Source organism: Schistocerca serialis, chromosome 1 (assembly GCF_023864345.2).
Source record: "Schistocerca serialis cubense isolate TAMUIC-IGC-003099 chromosome 1, iqSchSeri2.2, whole genome shotgun sequence".
Classification (NCBI taxonomy): Eukaryota; Metazoa; Arthropoda; class Insecta; order Orthoptera; family Acrididae; genus Schistocerca; species Schistocerca serialis.
This window is the reverse complement of record NC_064638.1, coordinates 1,011,040,713-1,011,063,744: the sequence shown is the minus strand read 5'-3', so window position 1 is coordinate 1,011,063,744 and position 23,032 is coordinate 1,011,040,713. Positions and strand designations below refer to the sequence as shown.

General features: G+C 39.7%; 2 protein-coding genes across 2 annotated transcripts in view; one reads left to right on the top strand and one right to left on the bottom strand.

Annotated features, from left to right (window-relative positions):
- Positions 1–8,106, bottom strand: part of LOC126454952 (spermine oxidase) — an 80,563-nt gene extending 72,457 nt beyond the window's left edge. Inside the window, exons 1-3 of the mRNA XM_050091140.1 lie at positions 7,902–8,106; positions 7,587–7,756; positions 6,514–7,486 (exon numbers count right to left, since the gene is read on the bottom strand). Of these exons, the coding sequence (XP_049947097.1) occupies positions 6,514–7,486; positions 7,587–7,756; positions 7,902–8,106 (1,348 nt within the window). The remainder of the gene's footprint in view (positions 1–6,513; positions 7,487–7,586; positions 7,757–7,901) is intronic.
- A 20-nt stretch (positions 8,107–8,126) lies between these two features.
- LOC126413380 (protein TAPT1 homolog) overlaps positions 8,127–23,032 on the top strand; it is a 135,967-nt gene continuing 121,061 nt past the window's right edge. The window contains exons 1-2 of the mRNA XM_050083260.1: positions 8,127–8,361; positions 20,097–20,260. Coding sequence (XP_049939217.1) covers positions 8,181–8,361; positions 20,097–20,260 — 345 coding nt within the window. The 5' untranslated portion in view covers positions 8,127–8,180. The remainder of the gene's footprint in view (positions 8,362–20,096; positions 20,261–23,032) is intronic.

Here is a 23,032-nt window from a genome sequence, read left to right as displayed (position 1 = left end):
GGAACGTCGCATACTTTACTTAATCAGCTAAAATAGAGGGCAGATCAGCTGTCTTCTTGTCCACATGAAAAATACAAGCATTTGAAATGCACTGAACTGATTTCCATATAACAAAAGTACCACTTACTGGAGGATCTACTCACTGGAGAAGGAAATCATGTGCCATTACACTGTTTCTTACTCATAGACATGTTAGAAGGAGTTTACCTGTTCAGTATCATAAAATATGAGGTAGTCTTGGTCAAAAAGTTGACTTCACCCTATATGGCTTATTCTGTCATTCCTAGGTGCTCTACTTTCCATCAGCACAAGACACTGAATTTTGATAATGAGACAGCAGCATGTTGGAAGACAATAAAAACATGTCACAGTATTTCCTGCACACACTTCCTTGGTTCCAGCCCCCCCCCCCCCCCCTTCCCTGCCATATCATTTCCTTGAGTTCTTACATACTAAGGTATCTAATGGAAAGGAACATCTTTTCCCATGCTTTGTAGGTGGACAGGGGAATAACAGATGTTTTGCACTTGTTATCTACTCTAAGAAGATTGAAGGACACTTGCAGAGTTGAAGCTGCTGAAGAATTTGACAGCAAGGGTATGTCTCATTTACTCCAGCAGATAAGACCTACAAGACTGCATATATCTCTCCTTTCAACACTGTAAATTCATTTGAATGTTGAAAACACTACAGGGGAAAACTACACAGCAGGCAACAGAATCTCCATGTTAAATTGCTTGCACAAATATTGTCACATAACCGTGGTATTCAATGAAAGTAGAGAATATTAAACTCATTCTCTTTCTCGGCAAGATGAACTAATATAAAGCTCTCAAGTTCACAGTTGAGTGACTGGTTTGAAATGTGCTATTTTGACATACTCATTCAGCTGGAAACCTGTGAACTTCATATTAATAAAATATTAAATTAAAAATCTGTCCAACAGTACTTCAAAATATCTAATATAATTCTGGCTGCCTTCAGTTACCAAGGCATGGCTCAAGATTTGATATTTCCCTGACATCAAGAACCACTAGGCCATACTCTGTTTGGCTCAAATATCTTTGTTGCATGCAGGAACAAAAATGAAATACGAGTGTGGCATTCTTTGCTGGGAGTCCACTTCTGGGGAGTTTGGCTGCCTGGTGCAAGACTTTTTATTTGAGGTCCTGCAGTCAATTGTGCATTGATGATGGTGAACTGAGAATGAAAACAACACACACATTAAGCTCAGAGTGGAGAAAGTCCCCAAACTGGTTGGGAATCGAACCTGGGGACCCATGATAGAAAGTCTGGAGCACTAATCACAAAACCATGAGCTGCAGGTTGCTTTTAGGAGGTTCATGAAAACTAATTCTGTAATATGAAGGACAACAGCTAGGTATGCGGTGATTTTGGGATGGAAATAACTTGTAAGTCTGATAAATTATTAGGAGCTGCTGCCAGATAGTGAATGAGAAGTCTCTGGCTCTTGTGCAATGGCTGGGTGTGGAAGGTGACCTTGGAACTTAGGGGTAGAGGGATCAGGGGCAATGTGGATTGAATTTGCCGCATTGGCATTGAATCTGCAGCTGAGTTAGCAACTCTTCTAACCATAATATACTGTAGCTACCTCGAACACAAAGCCACACCCAACAGTCGGAAAAAGCACAGGTAACACCCACCTATAAGAGTGGTAGTAGAAGTGATCCACAAGCTACCAACCAATATCTCTGACATTGATTTGTTGTAGGATCTTACAACATATTCTGAATTCAAACATAATGAGGTATCTTGAACAGAATGACCTCCTCTATGTCAACAAGCATGGATTCCAAAAACATCAATCATGTCAAACCCAATTCGCACTTTCCGCACATGACATGTGGAAAGCTTTGGATCAAGGTAGTTAGGTAGATGCAGTATTTCTTGGTTTCCAAAAAGCATTTGAGTCAGTATCACAACTATGCTTATTGTCAAAGGTTCGATGATACGGGGTATCAAGTGAAATTTGTGACTGAAGTAAGGACTTTTTGGTAGGGAGGACACAGCAAGTTAATACTGGAAAGTAATTGTCAGATGTAGAAATACCTTTGGGCATGCCCCAGCGAAGTGTGTTGGGACCCTTGCTGTTTATGTTGTATATTAATGAACTCGAAGATAGTATTAATAGTAACCTCAGACTGTTTGTAGATGATGCAGTTATCTCTAAGCACTGTCTGAAAGAAGGTGCATAAATATTCGGTCAGATCTTGATAATATTTCAAAGTGATGCAAAGATTGGCAACTTGCTTTAAATTTTCAGAAATGTAAAATTGTGCACGTCACAAAACAACAACAACAACAATATAGTATCCTACAACTATAATATCAATGAGTCACATTTGGAATCAGCCAACTCATAGATAAACCTGGCTGTAACACTTTGTAAGGATATGAAATGGAATGAGTCACATAGGCCCTGTTGTGGATAAAGCAGGTGGTAGGTTTCAGTTTACAGGTAGAATACTGGGAAATGGCAATCAGTCTACAAAGGAGATAGCTTACAAATCACCTGTGTGACCCATTCTAGAGATTGCTCAAGTGTGTGGGACCCATATCAAATAGGCCTGAGAGGGGATATTGAATGTATAGAGAGAAGGGCAGCATGAATGGTCACAGGTTTGTTTGACCTGTAGCAGTGATGCTGAAAAACTTGAACTGGCAGACTCTTGAAGATACATGTAATATCCCGAGAAAGTCTACTAACAAAGTTTCAGGAAACCGCTTTCAAGTATGACCCTAGGAACATACAATAATCCCCACATATGTCTCATAGGGATCGTGAGGATAAGATTAGAATAATTATAGTGCACACAGAGGCATACAAACAATCATTCTTCCTACACTCCATATGTGAATGGAATATGAAGAAACCATATTAACAGGTGCAATAGAACATACCCTCTACCATGCACTTCAGTGTGGATTGGAGAACATGGATGTAGATTTATATTCTAGACCACACTTGTAATAAGATTCATCCAGCTGTGATGTCAAAAGATTGCCAATTAGCTTTGCACTGATTCATGGGAATGAAAAAATATAATTTCACACAGAGAGAACTAAAAGCTATGTTTGTCTTTACCAGACTCTTGGGCAGACATGGCTTGCTGTGCACTCCCGATAGAAGCAAGCTTAGCTGCTCAGATGAGGTGAACTACTTTGCAGCTGGTGCACTTTTACAAGTGCAGACTTACACACACTTACCACCCATATCTCTAGGGGTCAATGCAATAACGTTTTACACTAGATTCTTTATGGTAGTGCTGGATGATTTTGAAAAGATGAAAGGCTGGTGGGCCTTTCTTGCTTTGTTAGAACAAATATACTTAAGTCACTTTAATTTCCTGAATCTGCTTTTCTTAGATTGCTACTTACTGTAATGATGATGCGTCAAGCTGCAGACAGGTGCAATTAAAGGATACTCACATATAGCTTTCCACCACAGCCTTCATCAGTAAAAGTCACACACACACACACACACACACACACACACACACACACACACACACCTCACGCACACGACTGCCAAGTCCAGCATTTTGGGACAGAATGCAACATCATCTGGTATGCAAGCAGCAATCTGGAGAGGGAGGGAGGGGAAGGGACAGTAGCGTACGGGTGGGGAGAGAGATGAACACTGTGTGGTGGATTGTACAGGGACAAACTAGAAAGTCATGGAGATTGGATGGGCAACAGAACACCACTTTAGGAGGAGTGGGAAGTATCTCAGGTAGGATGTCCCTCATTTTGGGGCACAATTATAGGTAATCAAAGCCCTGGTGAAGGATGCAGTTCAGTTGTTCCAGTCTGGGTTGGTAATGGGTGATGACGGGGACACTGCTTTGTGGCTGGTTCTTGCGGGGTGGTGGGAGGATTGGGGGTGTGAGGGGAAATGGCATGGGAGATCCATTTGCAGACTACGTCTGGGGGGGGGGGGGGTCTTGATGAACGGCCACTGCCAAACTTTGACCAAGAGTAAAGTAGACCACACTGTGGCACACCATGCAGCTGAACATAATAAGCTTGATTTCAATGGCTGCTTCACTACCCAAGCCATATGGATTCTTCCCTGCACTACCAACTTTTCTGAACTATGCAGACGGGAGTTATCTTTACAGCACACTCTCTGCTTCTGTAATTATCCCAGCCTCATCCTACAGCAACATACTGTCGCCATACCTTCCACCCAAGAGTTTCCACCCTCTCTGACCAATCAACTCCACCCTATTCTCATATCTCTTCCCGTTTTTGCAGCCCCCTGTTGATGCATCTGCCCATCTTTCCCACTCCTCTCCCTATTTGCTCCTTTTTTCCCCCACCTCCGTGCTCCACAACCTCCTGACGCTGCACCTGTTGGCAGTCTAGTCCCTGCACACTCCAGCACACAGTGTTTGTCTCTCTCCCCACCCGTACGCTACTGTCCCTTCCCCTCCCTCCCTTCCCCTTCTGGCTCAAGATGCTGGAGTTGTCGGTCGTGTGCACGTGAGGTGTGGTTGCTCTCTCTTCCTCTCCCTCTCTCATTGTGTGTGTGTGTGTGTGTGTGTGTGTGTGTGTGTGTGTGTGTGTGTGTGTGTGTGTGTGTATGCGCGCGCGCCCTTTTACTGACAACAAAGGCTATGGGCGAAAGATACATGTGAGTGTCTTTTAATTGTGCCTGTCTGCAACTTGACATGTCTTCTTTATTGAAAATAGTAATCTGTCTTTTCCTACATTGTTGACAGTACAGCAGAAATTCATTTCAGGATCACTTTCATTGGTTTCTGTGGCACATCACTTCAAAGGCTGGTTTCAATGCTGTGCTTTACTGGGCACTGTCCTGCTGGAGGTGATACCTTGTTGGGTTCATCTTACCTTTGAGCTCACACACCCTACCAGTTACAGGGGGACCTACAGTTTAATGTGGTATTGGAACCACAGTGCAACTCAGCATTTTTCACACTGACAAACACTGCCAGTGGTGAATGATGAGATAAAAGGCCAAACAAATAAAAAATGCTAAGACCTTTAGACATATAGTCTGGTACTTAACCTAATGCCTGAAAGTTCCATCTGAAACACTGTTATTAAAACACATTAAATGGACTGGTTTGTTGAAGCAGAGTTTTAAGTGTATAAAACTTCTTTTAATGAACTTTGCATGAACAGATGTGTTGAATGAAGTATGGAAGATTAGGATTTAACATCCGATCAATGACTAATTCATTAGAGAGGTGGCCAAGCTCAGACTGTGGTGCGATTGGAATGGAAATCAGCTGTGTCCTTTCAAAGAAACTATCTCAGCATTTGGTTAAGTGGTGTCGGGAAAGCACAGAAAATCTGAATGTGGATGGGGAGATGAGCTGCCATTCTGCAGCATGTGAGTCCAGGGATTTACCAGTGTGCCACCTTGGTTGGAAAATGAGTTGAAAATCAAACAAACATCCCTATCTTTTGCTTTCGCAACTGAACTTTTTCATAAAATCATAATGGCAGTCAAGCCATGAGCCTTTTATTCTTCCTTTAAATTGCTCATTTGTAAACCCACAAGTACCTGTATGTTACAATTACTTTGCTAACTTGAGGGTGTTGTCCAACTGAGTACTGTTCAGACCTGATTACTCTAAGTCATTTTGAATCCTACACTGTAGTAGGATTCTGAGATGTTCAGCCAGTGTCAGAGTTGCTGTTATCCCATAAAATGCTTTCTATATGTACAATGGTAACAAGTTTTATGGTGTTTTTTTTCCCACTAATGGAAAAAAAAGATGATCACGATTTAACTGCATGTCAATGACTAGGTCATTAGTGACACAGCACGATCTGGTAAGATGAAGATTGACTGAGAAGCATAAATCTTGGCACTCACCTTAGGCCTAACTGATAAGGAAAGCCACAGGAAACCTAAATCAGAATATTCAGACAGGGATCTGAACCATAGTTCTTGCTATTATAAGTCCACTTGAAGCACTTCATGGTTGTCCACCTTGATGTGTTGTCCCACTTTCTACAGTGTATTTGTAGTCATTTTTCTGCATTTTATTGCCTTTATATTTTTTGTTGGTCAAATACGGCAATTTTAGCTGTCACTGAAGCATGGACAAAGTTACAAGACTGGTGGAACAGAACAGCCTCCAGCTGGTGAATCTGGTTTTCTTAAACCAGAATCCAATCGGTGTTAACCTGGAAGTGCTTGTTATTTGGGACGATCCAGGACGCATGTGTAGCTTACTGAATGCTGGAGATCTGGTGTGTGTCACTCACCTCTTGCAACTGATTGCAAAGAGAGAGGTTAATAATTTATTTTTTGGATGCATCAATGTCAGAATTTGAGGGAAGAGAAAGAGAGACAGAATCACAAAACTGCACTCAAAACAAACAAACTACTATTTATATTTTTATAGGCCTATTAATGTTAGGACTAGAGGCCTAACAAATGACAATACTATACTAAAATAAAAAAGCTGAATTGCGAGAGAAAACAAAGGCACAGCAAAAAGATAATCAACTCACATGAGTCTTCATTTCCATTCTCTGCTGCATCACTTTTCCAAAGAAGCATAAGTTCTGATATGTCTGGGTTGAGAAATGGGCGATCATATTCCAGAAATATTTTGTCAACTGTTCCAAAAAGAAGCCTGTTGATTGATTCAGTCTTATATTGAGGCAATGGAGGGCAGAACATTGTAGATGCCCTTTCTTTCAAAACTCCAAGTGGTACTGTGCATATAACATGATCAGCATAATAAGTGTCACCATCATTACACACAATTTCTACACTTGGAGGTAAAACACAAGAATCTGAATTTTCACTGTCATCCTGTTGACTACACTGTCCTGAAGCAGAATTCACTGTTGACTGTTGAACACCTGTGCCAGAACTTTCACCACTCTCAGCACTGCACTGAGATTTTGTGCTACTTTTTTTATCTGCTGCTTCACAGCTTCCTTCCCTGCTTGAATGTTCTACAAATTTTGGGAAATCACCAGTGACAGTCCTATCAGAGTCATCAGAATCATTTCCTGGATCTCCATTTGCAAGAATGTCAATACCCGAGTCACCTCCAGGGCTTGTCATATTAGATAACTGCATTTCGTTACTGCAATTCCATCTGACTGTTGCCACAGGTTTACCTGTAACAATATTTTGGGGTGGTATGACTTTTGCTATGGGTTCCAGGATGCTGCTGTAACCAGAAGGTAGCACTATGTTTCCTCCTTGAAGTTCAGTGTAGCTGCCCAATTCTAACAGATCTATTTCATCCATGGAATGACAACCAGTAATACAAGTTTCGCGTTTTAACAAACAATCAAATATTAACTGACGTATCTGACGTTCTTCTGGATTTTGACAGTGGTCTAAGTACAATGCAGCTTCTAGATTAATGTGTTCTCCTACACTGTGAACACCAGCTGGAGGCAAATAGTGGCACAGGAAATATTCCTCACAACGTCGAAGAAAACATACGTAGGCCTCATAAATCTCCTGCAATAAAAAAATAACACATTAGTTAAATATTCAGTGGCAACTGTTCTCTGATCAAAGTGTCTAGTAACACAATGAAATTCAGAAACTGTCACTTTACCTGTAGTAACTGGAATGGTATAAGTTTACCATCTTCTGTAGCAGCTACAACTCTGTGCGGTTTAGGAACGTGGACTATGTCTATGAGACCATTTGTCATGGCTAGTTCGTACATGGGATTCCCAAGTACTCCATGGATCCAATTGGCCCCTAATTCCACCCTATGATGGTCTATAATGAAAAATCAGAATCAACTGCCCTCTGTAGCGTTAACAGACTACTCCAAATCTGAATACAGCATTTAGTAATGTGTTACTTTTCTTATCAATTTCATTTATGCGCGTATTTACATTGTTGACAGGTTAAAGGAACTTACCGGTTGGAATAGAAACAATTCTGCCACCGATTCTTCTCCTAGCTTCCAGTATCTTGAAGTCAGTTACGCCATTTTTTACTAAATGATGTGCCGCTGACAATCCCGCCATACCTGCGCCGATTATTAGTATTTTACACCTGTTACTCCCCACTCTGTCTTTAGATGCCGCCATGTTTATAGTCAGCTGGGTTGGTGCACCTGTCATATTTTCAAATACTGCACTCTGCCGGTGGGCCAGTTTATTGTTTTGTCGGCTGACGTGATGTTATTGCATGTGCAATGCCTGAAAATAATAAAGCGTCGAACGTGTTGTTGGAGAGAAAAATTCGCTTTGAGCAAACCTCGAAAGTTCACTACGACAATGAAAACAAAGTGGAAGAACTGTTCTTCGAAAAGGATAAGAGGTATTACACGGGAAATGATCACTCCACCGGAGCGAAGGAGGGCGACAAGAGAAGAGGTTAGTGATGTATTTTAATTACTATGGTGTAACAATCAGATAAAAGTCACCGAGCGTCACGTTTTCCTAAATTCAAGTACTCTGTATCAAGCAACAGGAGATTAGATTGGAAGACGTGTGTAATTCTGAGTACATAATAGCTGTGTGCTGTATTGGAAGTTGCAGTTACTAAGTGATTAATGAAATTCTGGAATTGTGCAGTAGCCCTTTTTAAAGTTACTTTGTTAGTTGGCTCATAGTAATATACCACACACAAAGGGTGTACATAATGATTTTTGTTGTCGTTATTGGTAATTGTGGGTGCTGCAATGCGGTTTATAAAAACGACTGACATGTACCCTGTTTCATTTATTAGCTAATATCCAAGGTGTGCTTCATAAGCAGGAGATTGCTAAATCGAGTAATAGTAACTATGCGAACGCAAACTCGTGCTTTTGTTTAGTAGCGGCTGGGATCATTGATTGAGAATACATACGTGTAGCATTAAGACAAATTAGTTACTACCATAACAACACTCGTCTTTTGAGAACTACACTTCTGGAGAGGGTGTTGATTATACTTGTTCACAACTATAATGTGCATTTTCATTGCTGCAGCTAGGGTGTGGGTTTGTTGCAATATCATACTTCATTTCCATGTAGGGCATATTCTTAATTCAGCTTTCTGGAGGATTGCAGAAAGCAAGATAACTACACATTTGTCAGCTGAGGAAACAGTGGGGGGAGAATATTGACATGAAATCGGTTGTAAACACTAAAATTTGGTTTTTATTTCTGGGATATTAAAAGGTGTTAAATTGAGGATGCACTTTGTTTTCAATTGTAAAGATGGGACTAGTTTGTTGTCTGTATCCATCCAACTCCATGTCTGACCAAAAGAACACAAACAGTTGTACTTAGTAATACAGCCATTGTAATCATGGCACAATATTCTGACTGGGGAGAAATCACATATCCCAAGGCTCAATCTGTGGTTAACTATTTTGTTCTTTTTGTGGATCACACTAATATTCTGATCAGTCCAAGTGTACATATACAAGGGTCAACGGAATTGGCCGATTCCATCCACAGGCTTTCAGCAAATGTTCTCACTCTCAATTTCAAAGAGACTCGACATATACTTTTCGGCACTTCTAGAAGTACTACATCTGTGATGTGTGTAATACATTTTGAGGAAATAATAAATGTGGTGGAAACTTCACAATGTGTTGATGTCCATATTGACAAGAATTTAAACTGGGGGAAAATTTTTTTGGGCTCCTGAAACAGCTTAGTTCAGCTGCACTTACATTTTGAAGCTTTGCAAATCTTGGGGTGAGACAAACCAGTAAGTTGACATATTATGCATCTTTTCATTCAGTAATGTCATCATCATCATTTACCCTCTATCCAACATCTGGTCGGGTTGGGCTATCAATGGTACTTTGCCACTTTACTCGGTCTTTCCACCATTCTTCTTGTCATATGAAACAATATTCTCGAATAACTCGTCTTTAAGAAAGAAAGTATTCATTGCTCAAAAACATGCTGTAAAAATGTGTGTTGCTCCCTCACAATCATCTTGTAGATATCTGTTTAAAGAGTTAGGCATTTTGACCAGTGATTCACAGTATATTTATTCCATCATGAAATTTGTTCTAAATAATCCACTGCAGTCAAAAGGAACAGTGAGGTACATAATTACAGTACCAGAAGGGAAAAAATGACACTAATTACTCCACATTAAAGGTTTCTTTAGCACAGAAAGGGTTGTAAAATGTTGCAAGTAAAAATTTTGATCATTTAGATGTGTGGCAGACAGCAAAGTAAAATTTGAAAAGAAACTGAAAAAGTTTCTCAAAACTCCTTGTATTATTGTGATGTGTAAAAGGTAGTCGTTAGGAATTACTAACACACATCTGTGTATATAAAACAAAAAATTCTGTGAATGGTCATCATGTAGCCATATTTACAGATTAATTTGTGGTGGGAATGTAAAATGACCCATTTCACATCATTATGATTTATTGTACAAATGAGCTGCGGAACATGGAACTGACCATATGCCTTATCAATAAGGGGTTGAAAATTGCGGGTTTGGCTTCCTGAAAGAGAGACCACTTCAAACATATCATAGAGATGATCTACAAAATACATTAGTTTCTATAGCATGTTAAAATTTAGTCAAAATGAAAGCACATATATAATGACTGGATCCAGAATTAATAGTGTCCTGCTTGACTCAGTCACATCATTTAATTATCTGGGTTTAACATTGCAGAGTGATATTGAATTGAACAATCATGTGAGGGTTGTGGTAGGGAAGGTGATTGGTCAACTTCAGTTTGTTGAGAGAGTTTTAGGAAAGTGTGGTTAATCTGGAAGGGAGACCATGTATAAGACACTAGTGCGACCTATTCTTGAGTACTGCTTGAGTATTTTGGATTCACACCAGGTCGGATTAAAGAAAAACATTGAAGCAATTCAGATTTGTTATCAGTAGGTTCGAACAACAAGCAGGTGTTACAGAGATGCTTTGGGAACACAAATGTGAATTTGTGGAGGGAAGGCAAATTTCTTTTTAGGAATACTATTGAGAAAATTTAGAGAACCGGCATTTGAAACTGACTCCAGAACAATTCTACTGCCACCAATGTAAATTTCACATAAGGCTCACAAAGATAAGATATGAGAAATTAGGGCTCATATGGAGGCATATAGACAGTCATTTTTCCCTCACTCAGTCTGCTAGTGGAACAGGAGTCATAGAGGGTACCCTCTGCAACACACTGTACAGTGACTTGGGGAGTATGTATTTAGATGTATATGTAATAAACTGTGTACCAAAGGAAATTAGCATTTCTGCACACCCCTTACTCACTCACACAAGTAGCAGCCTATGTCTTCATTGAGATACATTGGTGTAAAAAAATTTAAAACTATCTTCAATCCAGAGATTGATTTGAAGACCACTCTGCCATGCATTTTCCTAATGGAGGTAGTGTGCCCTTGTCGTCTTCTGGCTTTTGGACGGAATTTTGTGAGGGCCCACAAATTACCATGGGCTCTAAACCATGGTCATTAATGAATTGATCTAGTGGTGATAGAAGAAGAATACATTAAAGAATGGCAGTTCTATATGCAAAAGCTTTCAGGCTTCCTTCTGTAGGGAACTTTACATGAATTGGAGCAGTAGGCTGTGCGTGAGATAAATACAGAGAAGGATTTCCCATTGCTTGAGAACTTGGATACAATAAGGAAGTTTCCAACTGCAGGCTGTGTGGAATTCAAAAGTGTGTCCAGGTTTCTGCAGTAGGCTGAGGAATACATTGCAGCAAAGAATAATGCTTTTGAGGAAATTTGAATGACATTTCAGTTTCATGTAGACAGTTTAAGCAAACTACTTGAATGCTTGTTAGATCATAAGAATACCATTTAGCAGATTCATGAAGTAAAATGTTTTCATCAACATGAAGAAAGTTAAATGTTCTTGGAAGTCCTTGCAGTTGGTAGGAAACTGTGTTTCGTCACAGAACAACTATGCTGAAAGAGAAACTACTTGAAAATTTTACAGCTCCCAAGAAAAGAGGTTAGCTTACTTGTGACCTGATGGTAGATAGATTGATGGTTATTTGGAAGAGAGTAGTGGGGTAGTGTTTAACAGAAGGGGAGTGTTGATACTGGATTTTTACATGGCACATCCCCATCTAAAAAGTCAAGGATCATGGCTAACAAAGGCTAGCACACATACACAATTACATTGTGCCTCTTGTCTCCATTGTTCTGGCAGTACAGCCATGTTCGGTGAGGGGATGTGTTGGATGGAGTGGGTGAAAGGAATAGGGAAGTGGAGAGGGTTTAGGGATGGATAGAGGAGAGGGATGTGTGGGTGGGAGGGGAAAGGTTGACAGCTGGAAACGAAATGTTACTAGTGAGCCCGTCCTGCTGCAGTCAGGAGAAACTGAATGTGACACACAGTGAAATGGTGGAGAGGTTTGAGGGCACAGGTGATGGGGATAAACTAAAAAAGAGGGAGACTGCAAAGAGAAAAGTGAAAGTGTAGGTTTATAAAATGAGAGGCATGTGGACATGTGTGTTTGTTGTGCATTGTACAGTGGAGATGAGACATCTGTGTGATAAGTTTCTTTCTATTTTTTATCTCTCCTGGGATCAACACCATCACCAGTATACATGCTGATAAAAGCGGATTACAGGCATCCCCCACGTTGCTGATTGAATGTGGGCTGTTGGTGAGTAGCCCAGCTACATTTTTGTTGCGCAGAGATATCTACCAAGATGTGTACTAACAGCTGTATATTATGCATATCTGAACGGGACACTGTTATCTAGCTTGCTGGGCTTGAATATTTTCTAAAGCAGATGACCAAACATCTTGCTGAAGCCTTTTGAAAGATATTTGAATTCTTACACTAACTTATCAAAACTTGTTCTCCTAAATGGTTTTTGTTGCTGACAATAAAAAAGTTCCAGCGAAACTACAGAATTGCAATACTTGACATAAAGATAATTTTCGTGTAAACTTTTCCTCCTACCTTAGGTTTCAGAGTAAAGATTATCTGGGCAAGACTCAGTTTAAATTTTTGACCATAAATTTATAATTAGTTCCTTCAAATGATCATTAATCTCAGCACCAGGCGTAACTAAGAATTTTTGAGAAGAACTCAGCTCTCTGTACATATGTCCGCCAATCGCGCTGTCATCAGAAGAGACTTCAGTCATCAAACAATCAATTGGTATAACGACAGTTTTGGAAGAGGTGGTGTGACGTGCCAATCTGTGAAACTTTACTAAATGCTTTCCCTGCAAACTACCTAGAACAGGGAGTATGGAAGCTCACTCAAGGTGGTGTGGCTTCAGGGGACACAGTGAAATGCAAACTCTGTAAAATTTGTGTATACACATTGGAGTAATTAGTTTATTTCTATTTATAGTTTCCATTGCGACTGTTATTCAAAAGTTTTATGTGCGTTCTTGATATAAAAAATATAATGATATTTTGTCACCTCGTTGCTAATATTTGCGGTAATAAATTGGGGATCCACTTCTTTTGCTAGGAAAGTGACAGTTTCACTGTCACATGCAATATTTCCATACTGGTACGTTTTCCATTTAAAAAGCAAATTTAAATTGCCACAGAAAACTGAAATAATGATTGGAGTGAGTCTTGTGTACAGACTATCACACTGAGGTCACCAGTTATGGGTTCTAGTAAAAATAATTATCTATTTTGTACCACACAAATGAAGCTACCAAGGGTGCACATATAACTTTTTAATAACAGTTGCAGTCGAAATTGATTGTTGACTTTCTGTGTGTTAGGATAATTGGCTAAGCACTTGGTAGAATTTTACCAAGTAGAACAGATTTTTTTGAGGGTGGGGGTGGGGTAGGGGAGGAGTGAGGAGCTGCATGGTATACTGTCTCTCAAAGTTACTTCTGAAGAAACCCAGTTTTGTTATTGTTTATATTCCAAAGCTGTGATAAATTGTAGAAATAACATCATGTAACTCCTTAGGCTGCTGTTTAATTTATTCTTTATTGTGTGATTGAATTTGGTTAAGGACCATTATGCAGCACCTACTGCCTAAAATATAATATTTACAGTAATTTACTCTTACAAAAAATCTAGAAGTGTTGCTTCTATTTTCACTTCAATTTTCAGACATCCATTCCACCTTAAATGTTTCTGTACCCATGATGTGAGAAATGTTTCTGTATCCATGGTGTGTGTCCATCAGTCAGTGGCTTCTTGGTTCTGAGTCAGGTGTAAGGACTGAACCTGAGACTTCAAAGGTTCTGTGGCAAACTAGACTGCGACTTCCTGGACTTGAGCCAAAGACTTGAGAACAGTAGGGTCTCCCTAAATGGGTCAGGGCTGCACTGCACATCAGAGGCTGCCACCCAGGTAACTGACTGTGTATGGGGTGAACATTAGTTTTTTTTTATTACTTTTTTATTTTATTAAATGACTCTCCATGCAGCCCAGATAATGATAGCTGTAGGAAACCCAGAAATATCAGTGTAAGATCAAAAGAAATGCCTCCCCCCCCCCCCCCCCCACAAGTGAGAGTATTAAAATCCTAGTGGTTAATTGCTGAAGCATTTGCAACGAAGTGCCAGAGTTTGAAATCCTCCTGAAAAGCAGTGAATCTCACATAGTTAGTACTAGATACAGAAAGCTAATTGAAACCTGAAATTGATAGCAGTGAGGTTATTGGGGAAATTTAAGTGTATATTGAAAGGATAGGCTAATGGGAAATGGAGGTGACGTATTTGTCACAGAAGACAAGAAACTCAGGTTCAGCGAGACAGAAATTGGGCTGCTTGTGAGATTGTTTGGGCAAGACTCAGTGTCAGGGGTGGGCATAAAATGGTAATACAATCCTTGTGACATCCACCAGACTCAGATTCATCAGCTGCCAAGACCAAAAACTTCAGAGAAAACCTCAGTTCTTGTGTATGCATGTTCCCCAATCATATTGTAATCATTGGCAGAGACTTCCAACAATCAGTTGAAAAAATTGCAGTTTTGTTGCTGGTGGGTGTGATAAGACAGCCTGAGAAATGTTACTAAATGCCTTCTGTGAAAACTTCCTAGAACAGATAGTTCAGAACCCCACTCATAATGGAAATATATTGGATTTAGTGGCAACAGATAGATCTGATATCTTTGAGGATGTCCACATTGAAAGTGGCATCAGTGACTATGATGTGCTTGTCACAATAATGATTATCAGTGTACAACGAACAGCCAAAACAAGCAGAAATTATATATATTTAGTAAACTAGATTAAAAGTCAGTAATGTCATATCTCAGTGGGGAAATTGAAACTTTAAGCACAAGACGGGAGCATGTAGAGGAACTATGGCTCAAGTTTAAAAGAATAGTTGAACCTGCACTGTATAGATATGTACCCAATGGGACAGTTCATAATGGGAGAGACTCCTAAAGAAACAGCATAGGACTGCAGATAGAGATATGCTTAGTGATACACATTTGGCTGTCAAGAGAGCAATGTGTGTAGCCTTCAGTGACTACCATAGCTGAATATTACCAAATGGTACTTCAAGAAACCCAAAGACATGCTTGTTGTATGTAAAGGCTGTTAGTGGCACCAAAGTTAGTATCCAGTCCCTAGCAAATAAGACAGGAATTGAAATTGAGATTAGCAAAGCAAAAGCTGAAATGCTTAAATCTGTTTTCTAATGATCCTTTACAAAGGAAAACTCAAGAGTTTGCACCACTGAAAACATGAGTGAAATACGTTTCAGTGTAGGTGGAGTTGAGAAAAAGCTGAAATTGTTAAAATTGAGCAAAGCTCTAATGCTTGATGGAATCCCTATCGGGTTCCATACTGAATTTGCGTCTGAGTTAGCTCCTCTTCTTCTATAATCTTTCATCGATCCCTTGGACAAAAAACTGTTCCCAGTAGTTGGAAGAAAGACAGATTGCACTCGTCTACAAGAAGGAAAGTAGAAGTGATCTACAAAACTACCATCCAGTATCCTTGACATCAATTTGTCATGGAATCTTAGAATGCTTTCAAGCTCAAACATAATGAAATGTCTTGAACAGAATGACCTCCTCCATGCCAAGCAGCCTGGATTCCGAAGACAGCAATCGTGTGAAACCCAAATCACACTTTTTCTCCCATGTCATTTTGAAAGCTTTGGATCAAGGCAGTCGGGTAGCTGTAGTATTCCTTGATTTGTGAAAAGCATTTGACTCAGTCCACATCTACATTAATTGTCAAAAGTATGATTATATGGGGTAGCAAGTGAAATTTGTGGCTGGATTAAGGACTTTTTGGCAGAGAGGATGCAGCATGTTAATATTGGATTGAGAGTGATTGTCAGAAGTGGAAACAACTTCATGAGTGTGCCCCAGGGAAATGTGTTGGGACCCATACTGTGTCTGTTGTATATTAATTACCTTGCAGATTGTTTTAATAGTAATCTCAGACCTATTGCAGGTGATGCAGTTATGTATAATAAAGTGCCGTGAGAGAGAAGCTGCATAAATATTCAGTCACATCTTGATAAGATTTCAAAGTGCTCCAAAGATTGTCAATTTGCCTTAAATGTTGAGAAATGTAAAACTGTGCACATCAAAAATGAAAAAAAAAAAAAAAAAAAAAAAAAAAATTGTATCCTATGCCAGTATATCACTGAGTAACATTTAGAATTGGTCAACTCATACAAATACCTGAATGTATCACTTTGTAGGGATATAAAATGGAATGATCACATAGACGCAGTCAGGGGTAAAGCAAGTGGTAGACATTGATTTAGTGGTAGAATACTGGGGAAGTGCTGTCAATCTACAAAGGAGATTGCTTGCATACCACTTGTGCAACCATTTATAGAATATTGCTAAACTGTGCGGGACTTGTACTAAGTGGGAGTAAGAGGGGACATATACAGAGAAGGGCAGCACATATGGTCATAAGTTTGTTTGACCAGTGGGAGAGCGTTACAGTAATGCTGAAGAAACGGAGCTGGCCAACTCTTGAATATAGATATAAAATATCCCAAGAAAGTCTACGGACGGAGTTTCAAGAACTGATTTAAATGATGACTCTAAGAATATACTACAACCTGCTTACATGGTGCTCACATAGGGATTTTGAGAACAAGATTAGTATAATTACAGCATGCACAGAAGCATTGAAACAGTCATTCTTCCCCTGTTCCATATGTGAATGGAACAGGAAGATAAACTCTTAATGCAAGGATGAGTAATATAGATATTAGTATCACTTGTAAAGAGAAAAATATGAAGTCGTTAAAACTGAACAAAGCTCTAGGGCTTGTGGAATCCCTGTCAGATTCCGAACAGAATTTGCAGATTAGTTAGCCACACTTTTTAACCACATTATACATAGATCTCTGGAACTAAAAACTGTGCCCAGTAGTGGGGATAAAGCACTGACTGCATCCATCTACAAGAAGTGAAGCAGAGGTGATGCATAAAACTATTGTCTGATACCCTTGCCATCAGTTAGTTGTAAACTTTTAGAACATTCTTAGCCCACATGTAATGGTATACAGGATGACCCAGGAGGAATGGCTAATATTCGAGAATGGTCATTCAAAGCAAAAATATGTATAAACGCGGGCACTAAAATGCATTCCTTAAGAGCTGTGAGAACCTGTTCATCTTCGCTCCTGTGAAACACATCTCTGCTACTAAACAAGTGCTCATAGCTCTTAAGGGATGCATTTAGAGCTCTTGTTTATTAGACTTTCTTGCCTTGAATGAGCATTCCAGTCATGTCACTGAATATTGACCATATAGGTGGAACAGAATGTTCTCCTCCATGCCAACCAGCATGCATTCTGAAAACATTGATCAAGTGAAACCTAACTCTTTCTTTTCTCACAGGACACCCTGAATGCCATGGATCAAGACAGCCAAGTAGATGTAGTTTTTCTCGGCTTCCAAAAAGTTTTTGACTTAGTACCACACTTACTCTTATTATCAAATGTATGATTGTATGGGGTCTAGCAAAAATATAACTGGATTGAGGATTTCCTGGTAGGGAGGACACATGTTACCATGGATGGAGAGTCATTCACAGATGCAGAAGTAATTTTACACAAGTTCCAGGGGAGTCCTTCTGCTGTTCATGTTGTGTATTAATGGCCTGGTAGGCAGTGTTAACAGTAACGCCAAACTTTTTGCAGACGATACTGATATCTATAATGAAGTACTACCAGAAAAAAAACTGTACAATTATTCAGAAACATCTTCAGAAGATTTTGAAGTTGTGCAAAGATTGGCAATTCACTATAAAAAATAAAAACACACACACACACACACACACACAAACAAAGAGATTGGATATTGAATGAATAACAGGAGCCACAGCAAATGTAGCAGCAGGCTTATTTGACACTTGGCAGAGTGTCATGGAAATTGTGAGAAATCTGAACTGGCAAATGCTTGAATATAGACATAAATTTTTCTTTGACAGCCTACTTATAAAATTTCAAGAACTAGCATTAAATGAGGAATATAGGAATGTACTCCTCCTCCCATAGGGACCACAAAAACAAAATAAAACCAATTACAGGCCACACAGAGACATTTCAGTTGTCGTTTGTCCCGTGGAATAAAATTATTCAGATGGCATGGGAAGAGGCCACAATAAGTGATACAACGAGAAGTACCCTGTGTTGTGCACTTCACTGTATTTTGCAGGGTAAAGATATACAATGGTGGTTTGAAAAGTTCTTGGAACAGAATAGAAAAAAGTACTTACATCACTGAAACTTTTTTTTATTTTTCAATGAAGTCTCCATGTAGATTAATGCTCTTGGGCCAATGATGTTCCAGTGCCTTGATCCCATATCGAAAATGTGTTTTCTAAGGACTGCAAAATAGTTGTCAGCTCCGGCTATCAATTCTTTGTTTGAAGTGAATCTTCGTCCACCAAGAAAAATTTTCAGTTATGGGAAGAGATGGAAATCTAATGGAGCCATGTCAGGTGAATAAGGCAGGTGTGGCAACAATTCATACTTAGTTTGTGTAATTTTGCCAAGGCAATGGCACTTGTGTGTGGGCATGCATTGTCTTGTTGCGGCGCCGATCTTGCAGATAATTTTTTCATTTCTAATTCTTCAATTAAAATGTGAAATACCCTTGCAGATGACATCTGGCAAGTGTGAGCAGTTTACGCACTTTTAATCAGTGATCCACCATGGCTATTTTGTGCACTTTTGCAATGATTTCTTTAGTAGTGACACATCTTGGTCGACCACTGCACAGAGCAGCATCTAAGCTCTCCCGACCAAATTTAAATTCATTTGTCCACTTGGCAACAGTTGAATATGAAGGAGCAGAGCCCCCAGTGTATTCTGGAAATGAGCATGAATGTCCTTTCCTTTCATACCTTTCTTTATGAAGTACTTAATCACTGCTTGATTCTTGATTTTTTTAAAATTTTTTTTTTTTTCTATCTTCACAAATCACTATGCGGGAACAACAACAGGGCCACGTCACTGCCACAACTCTCTTTCAAGAGCACTGGCGTGGCATGTGTTTATAGGCAATATTCAAAAGAATATTACATGAACAACTTGTTGCGCTAGCACTGACCTCTCATGGTGATTCTGAGAACTTTTCGAACCACACTTGTAGATATAATATCTAAAAGCCTCTGTTAAATCACGGTTCTGTAACTGTAGGAATTTTTTTATTGTCATGTACCTAACTTGCGATATGAAATCCATTTCATCTAGGTGTATTCACCTTAGTGTTGCAATTTTATCAAATGAAAGTGTATTTTCCATCAAATTTATGCACATGTACTGCTGGAGCTGTATATATTCAGAGAAACCAAAGTTAATTTGAACCTTGATTCATGTGTGCATTTCTTATGCACTTGACTTGTTCCACTTCATAACGGTTACTGTGAGATTGATCAGTGGAACACCTAACTAAGAAACTAAATAACAAGAAACACTTCTACTGTAACAGCAATAACAGCATGATACAATGCAGCATATGAAAGTGACATGTAAGCTGCTGGAGCTGTACATCTTCAGAGAAACTGAAGTTAATTGTTAGTTCAGTGTTGTTTCTTTGCATTGGTAAATTTTATCTTAGAGTTGTATTATTTTAATGGTCAATTTATCTGAGTACATTACTGATTGGTATTAATTTTTTCTCAGCTGGCACAGCAGCTACAGACACCTTTGTAGTGTAGTAACTTTTTATTTTGATGGATACAGGAGCTGAGACAGTGTCACTACTACGTTTCTTGAGGGTGGAGCTCACTAGAGGCTACTTGTTGGAGAATGATGAAGAAAGGTACTCTGCACGGAGGGAGAAAATTTATTCATTTATGAAAATCCCACGTGAAGTTGAGAAATTCATGGCCTATGGATTTTTCCAGGCAAGTATGTTGTAAATTCTGGTACAACATTATTTTCTCCGAGTTGTTTTACTTAAAAAACAAAACTGAGTCATTACAACCGTATGTTACCAAACATTTATATGAAACTACAATGAAATCCAGACACTTAGCTGCTTACAGGCGTTGATGTGTGCCCCAATCGGGACTCGAACCCGGGATCTCTTGCTTACTTGGTAGACGCTCTCTCCGACTGAGCCATCAAGGATACACAGGGTAGTGTGACTGCAGGGGCTTATCCCTGGCATGCTTCCCGTGAGATCCACACTTCCAACTTTCTGTCCACACACTACATTTGTAGTGCCCCTGCCCACTATATTCATTACTCGCAGCAGTCAATCTACCTATTCCCGTAAGACTTCGGGCAATGTGAGTGCATCTGCACTGAAGAAGATCATTGGCCGGTAAGCCATATCTATATGAAGGTGGTATCTGTTCCTTGGGACATGTCTGAAAGAACAGATATCATCTTCATAAAATTTATACAGTAAGGGGTGTGTGTGTGTGTGTGTGTGTGTGTGTGTGTGTGTGTGTGTGTGTGTGTGAGAGGAGAGAGAGAGAGAGAGAGAGAGAGAGAGAGAGAGAGAGAGAGAGAGAGAGAGAGAGAATACTCTGGTTTCTGTAAGTGACAAAATGATGCCAAAAATAAAGATCCCTCTCGATTTTATATCTTGAGTATGATAAGATGACCAAACACTAGAGCACATGACATCTCAGACAAAACATCTTTATGAAAACAAAATTCCTACTAAAATTTTTTGTTCCAACCAAACAGTTATGAATCTTCTTCCAAAGAAAGTAGTGCAGAATTTAGAAGTAGCTCCCCAAGACTATTGAGTGTATTGGTTGTCTTCTTTCCTAAATGGTGAGACCTTTTTCCTGTTTTGGCCATCCTATTCATGAATCAAGGCAGCTCAGGAATCTGTTATAAGGATGTCCCAGACGCCAAAAATGTGAATCCAATTGACATTTTGTGATGCCTTTGTTTGTTTGCTGTAGGTGCTAATGTGTTTTTTGCCAATTGGCTGCATGATCTTTATCTTATGACTGCACTGTTTTGAGAAAGACTGAAAAATCCTATGCAGAGGATGCCTTATTTGTTACTGAATTTTCTTGTTCTTGCTATGTACACTGTTTGAATACATCATCAATAACTTTAGTGGACAAAATATTAGTCACTCCCCATACAAGAGCATACTCATCACTTTGTTGTACTGAATGTGGTGTAAAACTGGGACCAAGCAGTCATGTGACCATCCACTGCTGACACAAGTCATGGCAGTGAAATGATGTGTATGTGCCAAATCAGTAATGTGGGTCGGTGTGACAGAATAGCAGAAAGAAGATATTGTACAGGGTAATTCAAAAAATTGCTTACAAACTGACATGGAACATCCGGCATACAACAAGGATCAGCAATCACATAGGAACCGGTAGTGGCAAACACCATGAGCAGAAGCTACAGTCACGAGTGGACTGGCATCATCAGAGACTGTTTAATTGGGCTGTACATTCTCTAGGACTGACTTGATGGTCATATATATCTCATATTCCTGTGAGAAGTTCTGCAGAACATGCTGAATGATGTTTCCGTGCCTACTCATCACCATTTCAGTATAATGGAGCCTCTGTACATTTCAGCAGACAATTGGGGGCACATTTGCAGGCAACCTTTCCCAGTTGCTGAATTGTTCATGGTGGGCCAGTCGTATGGCCACCACGATCACCCAATGACCCCCCAACTGATTTTTTCCTCTGGGGGTATCTGAAGGACCTTCTGTATGAAACACCTGTTACATCACTGGAAGACCTACTGGCAGGATTGTTGGGGTAGCAAGCTGTTTTTGAGATACACCAGATATCTTTGAGAGGGTGTTCCTTTTAATGCAGTGTTGATGTCAGGTGTGTTTCAAAGCATGTGGACAAAACTAAGAGTGTCTCCTGTATTGGACGTCCATTCATAGCATGTGACCTATATCTTCAATGCCATTTAGTAGCTCTCGATGGTCTTTGTAACCCCCAGTTCGCATGTGATTACTGATGCTTGTTGTAGGTCCGATGTGCCATGTCAGCTTGGAAATGTTTTTCTGAATCACCCTATATATGGATATAGGAATGAATTAATTTGCTCGATTTGTTGATGAATCACTGCAGACCGCATGTCACCAAGGAATAGTGTACTCCATGCAGCCATGAAACATGACATATTTCTATTTTTGTAAAAAGACCATAACTGACGATGTCCTGAGATGAGTATCATGCCTTATCAATTACAATCAGTTTGAAACCCAACAGTGATTGCAAAGTTAATACAGGTTCATTCCAACCAGTTGCTGAGTGAACAATGGGGAGGGAACTGTGTACAATTTACACCTGAAGTCCAGTACGTTGCAAAAGATCATAGGTCATGGCTGTCAGCAAAGCTGCATGTTTTGAATGGGCCAAACAATACAAGACAGAAACAGGACAGTAGCTGACTGGAGGTATATAGTGTGGCCCAGTGTTTAAGAGAGACGAGTAGAGATTCAAGTTGTCCTCATCTGCACTATCATGATGTGTTACTATTAATTCTGATACATTGTGAGTTTAAAAGGTTCCTCTTGAGTCAGTGGTCAGTGGCATGAATCCTGGGACATGCACCTGCTGAGTTTAAATGTTGGGTGGGGCCTATGGGTACCAACCACTGTCCTCTGGACAGAGGCTCTGTAATAGCATGCTTAAATGCATGGAAGAAAAGCAACTATAATGTAATGA